General features: G+C 42.4%; 1 protein-coding gene across 2 annotated transcripts; it reads right to left on the reverse strand.

Annotated features, from left to right (window-relative positions):
• Positions 1-469: 469 nt before the first annotated feature.
• On the reverse strand, positions 470-15,636 carry mfsd1l (major facilitator superfamily domain containing 1-like). 2 transcript variants are annotated; one of them, XM_080789126.1, is made up of 13 exons: positions 15,382-15,636; positions 14,800-14,900; positions 13,551-13,660; positions 13,267-13,322; positions 12,932-13,075; positions 12,668-12,826; positions 12,147-12,262; positions 11,880-11,980; positions 11,543-11,654; positions 10,245-10,382; positions 10,019-10,158; positions 5,157-5,268; positions 470-727 (listed from the first exon to the last, which is right to left on the reverse strand). In XM_080789126.1, the coding sequence occupies exons 1-13, from the start codon at positions 15,458-15,460 to the stop codon at positions 575-577; spliced, it is 1,521 nt and encodes a 506-aa protein (XP_080645252.1). In that variant the 5' UTR covers positions 15,461-15,636; the 3' UTR covers positions 470-574. The 2 variants fall into 2 exon arrangements, with proteins under 2 accessions (XP_080645252.1, XP_080645253.1); XM_080789127.1 differs by lacking the exon at positions 15,382-15,636 and having other exon boundaries at positions 14,790-14,900.
• Positions 15,637-15,640: the final 4 nt, after the last annotated feature.

The following is a 15,640-nucleotide window of genomic DNA, read 5'->3' on the forward strand; positions in this document are numbered from 1 at the left end:
GACATTAGGGTCTCTGTGCTCTTATTTGGGTAGTTTGTTATTGATAAGTGTGCAAATGATCAACAACAAATATCAATAACAAACTACCCAAATAAGAGCACAGAGACCCTAATGTCCAATTTATGCTCAATTGTTTAACGTGCCGAAAATAACCGATCTACACACTCTCAATGCTTCTCAGATACGATGCACTGGGAGTGTGTAGATCCCCTCTAGCAATCGGTTTAAGGCCATGGTCACACCGAAGTTTAATTCTATCTATGATTTTTTGAAGAAATCTGCGAATGTCAAGAAATCACTCCATTCCCCATTGAAAAGCATTGGCAGAATGCACCCTCATAGGTAGAATTAAACTTCAGTGTAGAAGACTGCCCCACAAGTCATTTCTTACACTCACAAAAAAGGCGAACAGACCTGGTCAGATTACAGGCACGAAAACTGAGTTGAGAACTTGAGATTAGGTGAGGTATGAGTTTCCCGTCATAATATTTTGAGACACTGAGAGAAAGATGAAAAAGAGAAATACAGGACATGGAGGAAAATGTCAAAGGCCACAGATGGAACATGGTCAATCTCAGGAGCTGACAGAACGAGAGCGGATTGTGTTATTGTCATCTTGCTTTTCCTCACTCTGTCCTTCCTCTCCATCTACCAGAGGTTCTCTGTCTGTAGGGCTGCTGGTTGCCAGGGCTCCAGACGCCTTGGTCGTCTTGTTCAGAATTCCACCCTGGAGAGAAAAAAGAAAAGATTTTTTTTTTTTAGAAAAAAACAAAAAAAACATAAACTTAGTCAAAGTCCCATTGATTTACACAGCATTACACTGGAAATTACCTGGAAGATTTATACAGAACTACCTGTTAATAATATTTTAGAAGGCATATATATTCTGGGGTATCTCTCAGTCCAGGCAATAAATAAGCTTACATCAATGGACCATTCTTTGTTCACTGATAATCAAAAAAATAATGCCAAAAAAGCCCACAATAACATCTCTCAATGACTACCGCCCAGTTGCACTCACCCCCATAATGATGAAGTGCTTTGAGAGGCTAGTAAAGGCTCACATAGTTTCCAGACTCCCTCCCACATTCGACCCGTTCCAGTTTGCCTACCGTGCTAAGCGCTCCACAGAAGATGCTATTGCCTCGGTTCTACATCGGAGCCTGGCCCATCTAGAGGGTAAGAACACCAGTGTGCGCATGCGGTTTCTGGATCTAGTTTCAGTTCAACATTTAACACTATTATACCCCAGCAACTGGTCGACAAACTGTTCCCCCTGGGTCTGGGCACTCCCTTGTGTAACTGGCTGCTGGACTTCCTAACGAACAGACCTCAATCTGTCCGAGTCGGAAATAACAACTCCAGCGTCATCTCCCTGAGCACTGGTTCTCCCCAGGGCTGTGTCCTGAGTCCACTGCTGTTCACCTTGATGACCCATGACTGCTGTGCCAGGTTCAATACCAATCATATGGTGAAGTACGCGGACGACACCACACTTGTGGGCCTCATCAAGGACGACAACGAGACGGCCTACAGGGAAGAAGTGAGACAGCTAGTGGGCTGGTGCAACAAACACAACCTGGTCCTGAATGTCAACAAGACAAAAGAGGTCATTGTTGACTTCAGAAAGAACCAGCGCAGCCACTCACCACTCCTCATAGAGGACACTGCAGTGGATGTAGTGAGCAGCACTAAGGTCCTGGGGGTACAGATCACAGACAGTCTGTCATGGTCCTCAAACACGTCCTCTCTTGTGAAGAGAGCCCAAAAACGGCTGTTCTTTCTGCGCCGGATGAGAAGAGCCCAACTCCCCGCTCCCATCCTCACTACTTTCTACAGGGGAACTATAGAGAACATCCTGACAAACTGCATCTCTGTCTGGTCTGGAAGCTGCAATGAAACAGACTGGAAAACAGTTCAGAGACTGAGAGTAGTGAGGACAGCGGAGAAAATCATCGGGACATCACTGCCATCCATCAAGGACATTGCACACAACCGCTGTCTGTCTAAACAGTCTAAACAGTTAAAACCCCCCACAATGCAGTGCCTTGTTTTCAAGTGTGGGGAACGTCGGGTCTGTTCTGTTGTTAAACAAACACATTAAAAGGATATCTATCCATCATTGTTCATATAGCAAGATGCGTGCGGCAAAGAAGCCTAAAACATATCACTTCCATGCAGAGTGGGAAGAAGATAATTTTTTCACGATGTCACATTCCAAGTCCAACTGCGTTTGCCTTACTCGAGCCCATCGCTACATTCATGTGCTTCCCATTCAGAAGCTAATGTTGATTCCATTGCCTCGAAAATAGCAACACTTTTAACATGAACTCTTCTGCGTTGAATGAGATCATGGCACTGCAGGCTGACATACAGTTAAAGTTGTGTGCCCACGATGGAGAGTTTTGGAGCTTACTCGTGGAGGAAAAGTATCCAAACATCAGGACTTGTGCAGCCTCGCTCACAGCGTTATTTGGCTCCACATATTTATGTGAATCAGCGTTTTCCCACATGAAGATAATTAAGTCCAAATATCGTTCCACATTGACGGACGATCATTTGGAGGCCTGTTTAAGACTAGCTGTCAGCAGTGACTGTCCGGATTACGCAGCGCTGACGGACTCCATTCAGTGCAAGGCTGCAAGCAGTCATCTGATTAAAGGGATAGTTCAGATTTTTTTTAACCTAAATTGTATGAAATACTTGCCATTAATATAGTGGTTGCAACTGTATTAATTGATTGCCAGAGTCCTGTGGTGGGAGTTCTGCTCTGGTTGAGTTGAGTGGTGCATTATTCCTTCATGTGATTGTGTATGCTTTTTATGTGTGATACTTTTAATATTTGTAACATTTTATGAGCAATATGTTATTACAAATTGAAATTGATTGACGTTATTACAAAGAGTAACTTTAACAAAAAATCTCTTCTTTGCAAGGTGGGGTAACTGAAAAGGTAAATAAATAGAATTGATTTTGAAACAGTCCTAATGCCTTAATGTTATTTATTTTTAGTATTTTAAGCAATGGGATAATATTATTTTGGTTGGTAGATCACCTTGAGCTGGCCATTTTAAAAGTAGACCTCAAGTCAAAAAAGTGTGGGCACCCCTGGTCTAGGGCCAACAACATCAGGAATGACCCCACCCACCCACACCAGGGACTGTTCACTCTGTTGAATGACCCCACCCACCCACACCAGGGACTGTTCACTCTGTTGAATGACCCCACCCACCCACACCAGGGACTGTTCACTCTGTTGAATGACCCCACCCACCCACACCAGGGACTGTTCACTCTGTTGAATGACCCCACCCACCCACACCAGGGACTGTTCACTCTGTTGAATGACCCCACCCACCCACACCAGGGACTGTTCACTCTGTTGAATGACCCCACCCACCCACACCAGGGACTGTTCACTCTGTTGAATGACCCCACCCACCCACACCAGGGACTGTTCACTCTGTTGAATGACCCCACCCACCCACACCAGGGACTGTTCACTCTGTTGAATGACCCCACCCACCCACACCAGGGACTGTTCACTCTGTTGAATGACCCCACCCACCCACACCAGGGACTGTTCACTCTGTTGAATGACCCCACCCACCCACACCAGGGACTGTTCACTCTGTTGCCTTCTGGCAGAAGGTATCCAAGCATTGGGAGTAAAACAGCAAGAGCTTTTTCCCCCAAGCCATCAGACTTTTGAACAAGTGCAATATCCCCTAACCTTTCCCCCTATATGCTGCTATTAAGGACTCCTGTTGTGCAATATCTGTCTCTCAATGAACTAATGGTGCTTTTTAATTTATTTTAATTTATTTGTTTTTAAGTGGATTTTAGATTTTAATAGTATTTAGCTCTTTTAACTAGCATACTAAAAGCCAGTGAAACGACATTTCGTTCTCTTATGCATTTTATGTATCTGCTGAATGACAATAAAGCTATATATCTATCTATCTATCAGGTGTGTAAAGAAATCACTTAACCCATTAAAACCAGGGAAGGCATCTGTCCTGTTAGATTTGAACTATTCAAAGATAATTATACAAGCTCATAGCGTGATACACACACACACACACACACACACACACACACACACACACACACACCTTCATATATACAGTATATATATATATATACACCGGTATATATATTGTATATCTCCCAACAATGACCACCTGGCCAGATATTATCCCTTACTACTACTACTACTGACAAGCTTTATGGGTATACTGATTTCCTTTTCCAGCAGCACTTGGCACCTGCCCACGGAGCCAAAACTACTAGTAATTGGTGTACTGACCATGGTATTACTGTGCCTGACCTGAACCCCACAGAGAATCTAGGTTGAATTGGTAAGACCTCTTGACTCAAGAGGAAGGTGTGTGAGACACTAGATTCAACAATAGAACTGAGTTTAAAGCTGCTATCAAAGCAAATCTGGGCTTCCATAACACCTCAACAGTGCCACAGGCTTATCACCTCCATGCCACACCCCATTGATGAAATAATTTGTTTAAAAGTAGCCCAGACCACGTATTGAGTGCATAATTTGACATACTTTTCAGATGGTCGACATTTCTGTATTATATATATATTTTTTTTTTGTGGTCTCATAAAATATCTTAATATTTTGAGATAAGACTTTTTGATTTTCATGAGCTGTATGCCAGAATCATCAAGATTAAAACAAAAAAGGTTTTAAATATTTCACTTTATGCGCAATGAATCTAGAATATTACGGAAATGAACTTTTCCACGATATTCAATTTTTTTGAGAATAATTTGTTCAAGCAAACATTTTAACTTAAATCCGCCAAATACATATACATTTTGGGGGTCCTTGACATGAAAACGTTTTGAGCACCACAGATGCTGTGTATACCGGTAGAAAGATACGTCTTTCAGAAAACGTTTAGGTTTTAGAAGACATTCGTATAATCAGCCTCAGGTCCTGGTGGGTTATTACTCACTCCACTAGTTCCTGACCTATAATCTATCAATAAATGCACAGAAACTCTGTGTGTCTGTGTATCAGGACAGTCACATGGACAGAAGACACAAATAGTCCGGGAAGAGAATACATGAATACACAAGTAGGCCATCTTGATAAATTCAACCATAACATAGAATAGATCAACACGACTAACCTGTCTGTGGTCTACAATGTTAAGCAGCACTGAGGTGACAATGCAGCTGATGGTGTTGGCTAACATGAAGATCATCATTCTCTGCCAACGCCAGAGCGGGATCTTCGTCTCACTGCACAACAGAATGGACAACACACAATCAATGAGCATATTACAAGTCATTATACTGTACGGTCATTATACTTTCAACTCAGCTGCAAGACATTTTAACTGGAACCAGGATGTGCAAGCACATCATTATTTGATTTATTTTGTTATATTTTTGAGGGGCGCCAGCCCCTCCTATACAGGTTTAATGTTTGTCCTGTCTAGAGACAAACATTAAAAACGCCATTGACAATGGACAGTTTAATGTTTGTTTTGTCACTAACAAACATTAAATGCAATTAACAATGAACAGAGTTTAATGTTCGTTTTGTCTGTCACTGAGCAAATCGGCATATGCATGTTATGTTATCACAATGATGTAAGACGTTAGCGCCCCTCACTTTCTGTTTTTAAAGCCCGAAATGGTCTTGCTCCTCAATATATATATTTTTATTTTTAATCTTCCAAAGTACAGTCTTCCACTGTACATAAAGTCCAGCCCCACCATCGGAAGCTATAGGGTCCAGCATTCACAGCATTTCAGGGCTCTATAGGGTCCAGCATTTCAGGGCTCTATAGGGTCCAGCATTCACAGCATTTCAGGGCTCTATAGGGTCCAGCATTTCAGGGCTCTATAGGGTCCAGCATTCACAGCATTTCAGGGCTCTATAGGGTCCAGCATTAACAGCATGTCAGGGCTATATAGGGTCCAGCATTCACAGCATGTCAGGGCTCTATAGGGTCAGCATTCACAGCATGTCAGGGCTCTATAGGGTCCAGCATTAACAGCATGTCAGGGCTATATAGGGTCCAGCTTTCACAGCATTTCAGGGCTCTATAGGGTCCAGCATTCACAGCATGTCAGGGCTCTATAGGGTCCAGCATTCACAGCATTTCAGGGCTCTATAGGGTCCAGCATTCACAGCATTTCAGGGCTCTATAGGGTCCAGCATTCACAGCATGTCAGGGCTATATAGGGTCCAGCATTCACAGCATTTCAGGGCTCTATAGGGTCCAGCATTCACAGCATGTCAGGGCTATATAGGGTCCAGCATTCACAGCATGTCAGGGCTCTATAGGGTCCAGTATTCACAGCATGTCAGGGCTCTATAGGGTCCAGTATTCACAGCATGTCAGGGCTCTATAGGGTCCAGCATTCACAGCATTTCAGGGCTCTATAGGGTCCAGCATTCACAGCATTTCAGGGCTGAACGGCGTGCTATAGTATGCCGTACGATATGGGCTATAGTGAATGGTGTCGGAGTGATTTTCGTCCTCAAAAATGATGAAAAACGGCATGCTACAGTACCCTAACCCTAACCCGTGATCGTAGGAGATAGTAATGTAGGATTCTACAGATCGATTGCTATCCAGTCATAAAATTTGAACACTTGAAGAAACTACTACAGAAAACTGGAAAAACCGCCAATGTGGCGCACTGCATCCTATCCGTAGGAATGAACAATCGACAGCAGGTGACAACAGAAACAGGACGGAAGACAATGAGGGCGGACACAAGTGTGGCCTACATGGGTCACATATAATTCTCCCAGCTGGTACCCACTTAAGGCCCAATCAGATCCCAGTTCAAACCCATATAGTCAAACACAGGTGGCGCACACATGGTTCTGAAATAAAATGGCCCATTTGGATAAGATCCAGTTAGAAACCCACGTAAGCCCATATGGGCTAACACGGGTGGGCCCTTTGTGAAAACTGGGTGCACGGCCCACTTGGAACCCATGCCCATAGCCCATGTCAAAACCCAATTGGGCCCAGATGGACATGTTAGCTGGGTCACTTGGGTCACTTAAATCCAACTCTTTTCTCCATTGCCTTCAGTTCAGTCTATATCAGGACTATTTCAACTTCTCTATTCACTGAATCTTTTTAACATCTGTCTAAATTGTATTGCTCTTATGTTCCATTTGGTGGTGTTGTACTGTATTTGTATGAAGTATACGTTTTTTTTTTTCTTTTAATGTCATTTTTAAATGGAAAGCACTTTGGGTCAACTTCTGTTGTTTTTCCAATGTGCTATATAAATAAAGGTGGCTTGTACATACTTTACTCATACTATAATATACACATATACATATATATATATATTATATATATGCTTTAACCCATTTAAACCGTGACAGCATCTGTATTATTTTAGATTTTTGCGTTGGCTTTTCAAAAATAGCAGATGTACAAGCTCACTCACAGCATGGCACGTATTTTGGAACATTTTTGAAAGAAGAAGAAGAGCGTGAGAACTACTAATTTAGAAAGCATTTGTAGAATCAGCCTCAGGTCTTAATGGAAAAAAAGATCCCAAAACCAAATCAGAATTTGTCCTAAAAATTCTGAGCAAGATGGCAAAAGGAAAAGATCAAAGTGACTAGTCTATGATAATATATTTATAATAATAATAATAATGGATTGCATTTCTATATCACTTTTCTATGCATATGCCTACTCAAAGCGCTTTACAATGGTCAATTCTGAATGAATGGACCATTGTAGACCATTGGGAGGTGAAGCAGTTAACACCAGCGTCCTCACTTCCCACATTCACACACAAATGGTGGCAACAACTGGCGGCAATGTGGGGTTCAGTGTCTTGCCCAAGGACAGTTCGACATGTAGACAGGAGGAGCCAGGATTCGAACCTCCAACCCACGGTTCATTGGATGACCTGCTCTACCTCCTGAGCCACAGCCACCCTCAAATTTAGGCATTTAGCAGACTCTTATGAAGACTAATTGTGGCTTCAATCACACGTTCCACAATAGGAAAGGTGACTAAAGTGAGTAAGTGACATCTGCATTTATGTGGACATCAGTAAATTGGATTGGAATTGTGGTCGAAAGTACACATTCAATGACCATGACACTTGCACGTGCATTAAGTGCAATATGTAAGGAAAAACAGAAGAGTAACTTCCTCATGTCACTGCAGGATGTGATCACACTATGTCAGCAAGAACAATCCGTAGACAACTACATAATGAGGGTGTTATAGTAGAGTTCGTTTGCAGTGCATAAACCTCTCATTACCAGTAAGGTCGCATTCTCACCAGAGAGCTTTGCTGCGATTAAAACGAATCCTGCTGCGCATTTTCAGAAAGTGCGCTTCGTTTGGCAGGTGTGAAGGCTCTTTCGAATCCTAATGCGCAACAAAGAACCGCATTTTACTCCGAGCAAAAACGGGGGTTTTGCTTCGCTTCCAATCGCGCTTGACTACGATTCGGTGCAGGTGTGAATGCAATCCGCAGCAAATACAGGAAATGAAGCAAACATACGTCAGGCGGGTGAGGAGCTGAACACAGTTGGAGACGGAGAAGGCATATTTTACGCAGCGCAAAGATGTCCCGTTACCGTGGATAGACGTGGTCGAATGAGGAGAGTGGAGACTGAAGCCCTGATCGAAATGAGGACGAGTACATTAATCAATTGCTTAAGAAAACACAAACACTGCAGTGCAGTGTAATAGTATTATAGCCTACAGAATATTCTGTCTGTCTGTGCGTGCCGTAAACATGGAGTGCTGTCACTGTGTGGGGAGTAGTGGGGAGTAGGAACTTTCATCTCGATAAACTTGTAAACATTTTGCGCTGCTGTCTGTTATATCAGTGCGCTCAGCGCTGTGCCTCCATGCCCAAAAGAACAGTGCGTGCGTGGCTGCGTGCTTATAGTGAGAGAGCGAGAGAGGGGGGGGCAGTCCCAGACCGTCGGCACGACACATAATGCACGTTATGAGTATAATTTTATCACCATAGATTTATCATTTCACTGTGTAGGCTAGTTTATGAATGTAACACATTGATAAAGGTCCCCCCTGCTGCGTTTCCAATTGCTGCGGATCATGACAGTGTGAAGGCAAACCGTAGCCAATTAAATATGCAAGAATCCCATTTCTCCTCCCATACGCATTCGAGTCTACCGAAGTATTAGGTGAGAATGCGACCTAAGACGCGCAAACGCGGGAAGCGAACGCAGCTGAGACCCTGCAGATCATGTCTGTCTGTCTGTCTGTCTGTCTGTCTGTCTGTCCCGCTGTTACTGTATATGTGGACCTGGCCCCTTTTGTGCCCATATATGGAGCTGAGTGGACCTGGCCCCTTTTGTGCCCCTATATGGAGCTGAGTGATTGCTGATGCAACACACTCCATATTTGGATAGCGGGACAGACAGACACACAGACACACAGACAGACATGATCTGCTAGGTCTCATAGTAAGTGCTCACTGTGTTCACAATAAGGACAAAGCAAGTTTGTGGGTTCAGCGGTGCGCAAAAACCATAGGAACTGGTTAGAGTTGTTGGGACAAAGTATTATGTTCAGATCACACAAGTGGGCGAGTGCATTTGTGGTATCACCAAGAGAATGGTGCATGCCTGAATGCTGGAGCCCTACGGCCAGGCAAATCATACTAAAAGTACTAAGAAATCCTAGTTTAATTTGCATCAATCCAAGATGTCCACCAATTATTGTCGAAATACCCATAATGGTGAGCCCAATTTTCATTTCTGAGAGATCACCATGACTCCATGATTAAACATTTCTATCCTGATAGAAAGAGTGGTCTCTTACAAGATTTTTTTTAAACTCTTACAGGAATTACAATGCCTTCATCCACAGGGCAGATAGGCACTGAATGGTTTGTGTGAAAGTATGAAAATGATGTGAATCATATGCTTTGGCCATCACAGTCAAACTGTCACCCATATCGTAGACATGTCAGACTCCATCAGAGCATCGCTATGGAGATGTGAAGAAGCACATACCTGGACTTGGTACCCAAAATCTCTCCGACAACCAGATTGGACAGTCCGATGCCAATCATCTGTATGGAGGTAGCCAGCCCCATGGCGGTTCCTAGAGTTGCTTGAGGGACCACCAGCGGGATCGAGGGCCACATACTGGACTGAAAAACAACACGGGTCATTAGAATTGATAGACAACAGATATAATGAATATATGAAGAAAAAACCACTGAACCACTGAACTCACAGCAGCGAAGGAGTAGGTTATACCCAGCCAGATGGTGGAAACCAGGGGAGGGACAAAGGTGAAGGCCAGCAGTCCAAACACGGGCAGGGTGAGGACAGCACAGGCCAGCGCAAAGACCCCACGCAGACCAACATAGTCCTGCAACACATTCATGCACACAATGAGACATAAGAGAACGCAACCATGTAGTTCATAGTAGCTATGAACGTGGATTACATAAACAATACACAAGAGGTAGGCAGGCCTGCCACAATTAATACATAATCAGTGTCACCTAATTGCAACTATTTGAGATAATTTCTAATATTTGGTGTAAAAACTGTGGAGATCGGCTATTTCCACTATGTTTTTTTTAAATATATATATATTTTTTAAATATCTTTTTTATCCCACGATTTTGTAACGCATTTTTCACCCGTGTCAATCATCTAATGTGATCCTGGGCTCTATACACACCCTCCACCAACCTAGTCCCCATATATGGGGGACAAGGGGAGAGCAACGGACTTGAACTCATGCTTCCTTCATGCCTGAGTGTGCAAGTTGCTCCTTTACACCTGACAGGGGGGAGTTTCCCTGGTTGGACGTAGCGCGTGGAAGGAACACGTTATTCCAACCAGTTCCTTTCCCCTCCATCAGGCAGGCAGTTTAGTGACCAGGATTACTGCATCTTTTTTGTGAGGGTACCTACCCTAGGGTACACGGGGAGAACATGCAAACTCCACACAGAAAGGCCCTTTCGCCAACCCGCCTTCGGGTATGGGCACTGATGACGCGGAGGAGGAAACACGCCACCAGCACCCACAGCATCCCGAGCGGGAATCCAACCCAGGACCTTCTAGCTGTGAGGCGACAGCACTACCAACTGTGCCACCGTGCCCCCTCTATTGATGTTTTTAATAGTACAAGTATAAAGTTATTAAATGTGTCAGTCATTTCTTTGTTTTGTCATATCTGCCCATGCATCTTCAAAGCCAAGAAGCCAAACTGTAAATTGTATCCATTATGGACCAGTGTTCAATGACAAAAACACAATTACGGTAATTTGTTAATTGCAATTATTTGTGTGACTAGTAAAATGTAATAATCGTGACAGCCCTAACAACATGTGTTCTTTATGGTGATTGATTTTGACTGAGTGTACAAAAGAGAGGCAATAGGTATAAGGTGTAGCCAACTGTAACCATGCTTTATGCCGATCAACAGCACTGTTGGAATACAAACACTAGTGATTATATAAAGAATTAGAAAACTAAATAAGTCTTCATCAATGTTGTAATATTGTCACAGTGACTTACAATGAGAATGCCCACAATGGCCGACAGGATCAGCGAGCTGTCGTAAACGGCACCTGCGATATAGGCAGCCTCCTTCTGACTATAGCCGATGTACTTGTCCTGAATGAACTTACTGCACATAAACATAAACATGTTAAATAGAATCAGAATCCTTTATTGTCACATCACATTACAACTAAGGTGGGTGAAAAACGTAGTTGTTCAGTTACAAAAAGATAGAGGGGAGCATAAAGTGCAAAATATGACTAATCTACATGGTACAATTGTGAGTGCACAATAAATCTCAAATGCACTGTTGAGTCACATATGTACGCATGTCCGTTGTTGATGGTTTTACCTGGCATCAGCGATGAAGGGGAATATGCCGTTGTAGAAGAACATGATGGTGAGAACCAGCAGCCAATATCTGAGAGAGAGGAGTTTCACATCCTGCACCCTCTATACACACACACACACACACACACATACACACACACACGTTAATTAATGAATTTACACTCAAACAACAAAGTATGTATCGCAGTATCGGTATTTGAATGAGGGGAGGGAAGGTAAAGATCACTGATACTTGGACCAGGCTCTTGCTAAAGGCTACTATCCCTACCACTTTGCGGGAATCTTCCAGCATGGAAGCAGACAGTCCCAGCTGCCTCATCCCCACCTTGTCCAGAGTGCTGACCGTGATGGCAGCCATAAAGCCCAGCACACACAACAACGCACCTACAACACAAAGTATCATGTTTGTTTTGTGTAGCACTACAACATTGCTTTCCTAGTTTAGTTGTATTTGTTTGCTTGTTTACTCAATAATGGCAGATCAAAGAAGCAAAATGTTGAGGAACAAAATGATAAAGAGAGAGAAAATAAACACTTGAACCCCATCATCCATTATTCTGGGGGGCAAAAACAGCAGATCTACAAGCTCACAATGCATAGATAGGCTATCTTTGGCAAAAGAGATTTGGTCTTTATACAATAAGTCTAGAGGTTTCAAGTGGTCAAGTGAGATCTGAGACAAATGACATAGTTATCCTTTTTATTCATAGACAGTGTGACACTAGGTTAATATTGATCTCATCCCTACGGCCATTTTATTTTAGTTGTGCTTCACCACCTGTTCCTTACCTCCCCAGAGAGTCCACTGCATCCCAAATCTTTCCTCAAAATCTTGGGTGAAGAAGAAGTTGAGCACAGATCCCAGGCGAGAAAAGGCCAGAGTTATACCGAAGGCTAAGGCCAACTCCTTCCCTTTAAACCAGAATGCTGTGATACGATTTTGAACAACTACAGGGAGAGCAAGAAACAGAGACAGCAACAGAGAGAGATCACACATTTTTCCCAATTGTGAACCAAAATGAAGTTTCTCTACCTTTTATTAGCCAGTCTTACTTGTTAGGGATCCATTGCCCGAGCCAAAAATCAGACGCCCTGTGAGCATGAGGGGAAGCAGGTATGGAGTTCCTTTGAAGTGGGAGCCCAGTGCAAAGATTGATGAGCCCAAAACACACAAGAAAGAAAAGAGGAAGACCCCGACTGCATAGAAAGAGGGACAGAAAGAGATCCAATTATAATGCATTCTGCTTGTTTTGCTAGACCCACAGAGCTGAAAATGCAACAGACTGGGATAAGTGCAACTAGAAAAATGTAACTGAAAAACAAAACGTTTGTAACTTTTGAAGTTGTAATTTCGTATAAATTAGCCACTCTGATGGACTTGAACTTACAGCGATTTCCCAATTTGTCAATCATGAACCCAGCCAGGATGACCACTATTGCATTGCTGTGGAGATAAAAGGCACATTACTAATCAATAATGGTTACACACTCCGACACACTCATTACTAACCATGACCTTAACCCTAACCGGACGCGGAAGCCACGTAGTCGGAATGGTGGTGCGTCGGAATGCGACTCTGTTCTCGTCAATAAGATTCAACAAATAACCAGTTACCTACAATTGCAGATAATATGACTCCAATTCCACTATACTATACATACACATACTTACGTCCATGCATAGATGGCATACAGCAGATTATACTGCTGAGGAGTCATCCCCAGTCCCAACACACAGTCCACCGTCCCATTGATCACTGTTGCATTGGCACATGTCAGGTTCTGTCACAATGGAGGGAAGTCATTGACAATATACGTATTGACTAGCCAGTTTGTCCCTCTTGCCGAGGAAAGCATTTAAAAATCTTCCAAACACCATAATGTTACACGTGCTGATTAACAGATATTGTGTCCAAATATATGTAAATAGAACAGGGTTATTGTAGAGAGTCTGATTTGATGGGCAATTAATTAATTTAAGATTAAACTCGCTGATGTTATTATGTCAAATAAAAGTGGAATAACACTTTTTTGTTCACACTTAGGCTAGTGGTTTTTAAAGAAGCTAAATAAAACGAGACTTTAATATATATCAGAGTTTTGTGTGGTCTCGTTCTCGAATTTCTACCAAAAGTTGTTGATATAGCCACTGATGGTGAGATTAGAGAAATCTGCAACCCTGCAGTAGCCCATCTCACATAGCCGCAATTTGCAACACTAGATTATTTTATAATGGGATGAATCTAGAGTTGCAATACCCTCCATTGACAGCCCATTGATCCAAATCGAATGTCCGATCTGCTTGTATTAAACGACTTACAACATTAAACTCACCAACATTGCAGCTGTAGGGAAATCTTGAATCTCTTTCAATCTGCAAAGTGTTTCATAGGTAGCATTCATAAAAATCCACTGTAGACATGTTATGTGCTACTTTCTGTCAAGAAATTCTGTGTGATTACATTTCTAAGTGTTGGAGTTTGGAAGCACTCGTTTTCAAGAAAGCATCGTGTTGCTGCCTCCTGCATTATTTGCAAATTTGAAACAGGTGGTACGCAGGGCTGTTCAGTGACTTCCGACGAGTGCTTCCAAACTCCAAAACTTAGAAAAAGAATCACCTGCACAGAATTTCTAGACATAAAGTATCTCATAACATGATCTACGGTGGATTTTTATGAAACCAACTTTGCAGATTGAATTCAAGCTTGCCCTTACAGCTGCAATGTTGGTGAGTTTATGATCGGAAATTTCTATTTGGATCAATGGGCTGTCAATGAGGGTATTGCTCTAGATTCATCTCTATAAAACAATCTAGTGTTGCAAATTGCGGCTACATCTCACAAAATGTTACAAATGTGTTGGAAGTGGTGGTATAGCCTTTAACATTACTTGCTTCAAAAAGAGTACTAACATGTACTTACTCCCTGGAACTGGTCCTGTAGAACACTTGGTATGTCAAAACAGAAGTAGGAGCCAAATGTCAACAAGCAGTTGAAGAACAGCACCACAAAGCGATAATATGCTGACAGACAAAACAGAAGAGAATGCACATTATGATATAAGAAGACACACTAGATTTTCTGTAAGATGTGTGTTGATCCCACCAGCTGAAACTTATTTGTGTACGACAAAACGGACAAAGCTTTGGGGATTAATTTTACTTGTCTGATGTCTGATATTCCATAGATTATTATGGAATAATACACCAATGTATGGAATATGTGTAAAGGTTTCTTAGGGTGAATCTATAGGGTGGATATAGGTGGATATGGGATAGCCCTAGAATGGCTGTGAGGGTGAATACTGCTCTATATCTTAAATCAAGGAAAACAAATTAATAACATCAATTAATTAAAGTAAATAGCATTTATAAGTTTAATAATTTATATTAGCCATCATCCTAAAAAAACGATATCCATTAAGCAAAAATGTTGACTTTGCACTTTTACAAATATGATGACAAAGAAAATCTGAATAGAAACAAGCAAACATGTCACACATACCACTCTCAGCCGGTTGCGCCATGGTAAAATAAGGAATGAACTCTGGTAAAAGAACCTTTAACGACGAGTAGAACAACATGTATGATATATCACTTGTTTGTAGTATCAGTGGAGCCTGCCTGGCAAATGACTGTACTATGGTTTGTTTGTAGCGGCGGTGTGCCCAACTGCCCGAGTCTTAAAACATATGGATGGGACGTCCTGAGTCCTCTCCAATGTCTCCATAGTTCCTCTCACTAGTGCTGCGGGTGGAGGTGGT

This window comes from Protomyctophum bolini (genome assembly GCF_963924005.1).
Source record: "Protomyctophum bolini genome assembly, chromosome: 18".
Taxonomy (NCBI): Eukaryota; Metazoa; Chordata; class Actinopteri; order Myctophiformes; family Myctophidae; genus Protomyctophum; species Protomyctophum bolini.

Bases quoted from the DNA above. Each gene is read 5' to 3' on its own strand.
- mfsd1l (XM_080789126.1), bottom strand. From the start codon at position 15,460: ATGTTGTTCTACTCGTCGTTAAAGGTTCTTTTACCAGAGTTCATTCCT. The intron at 13,323-13,550 runs GTAAGTATGTGT...TTATCTCCACAG, and splicing joins TATGCCATCTATGCATGGAC to CAATGCAATAGTGGTCATCC. The intron at 12,263-12,667 runs GTAAGGAACAGG...TTTGTGTTGTAG, and splicing joins GCAGTGGACTCTCTGGGGAG to GTGCGTTGTTGTGTGTGCTG.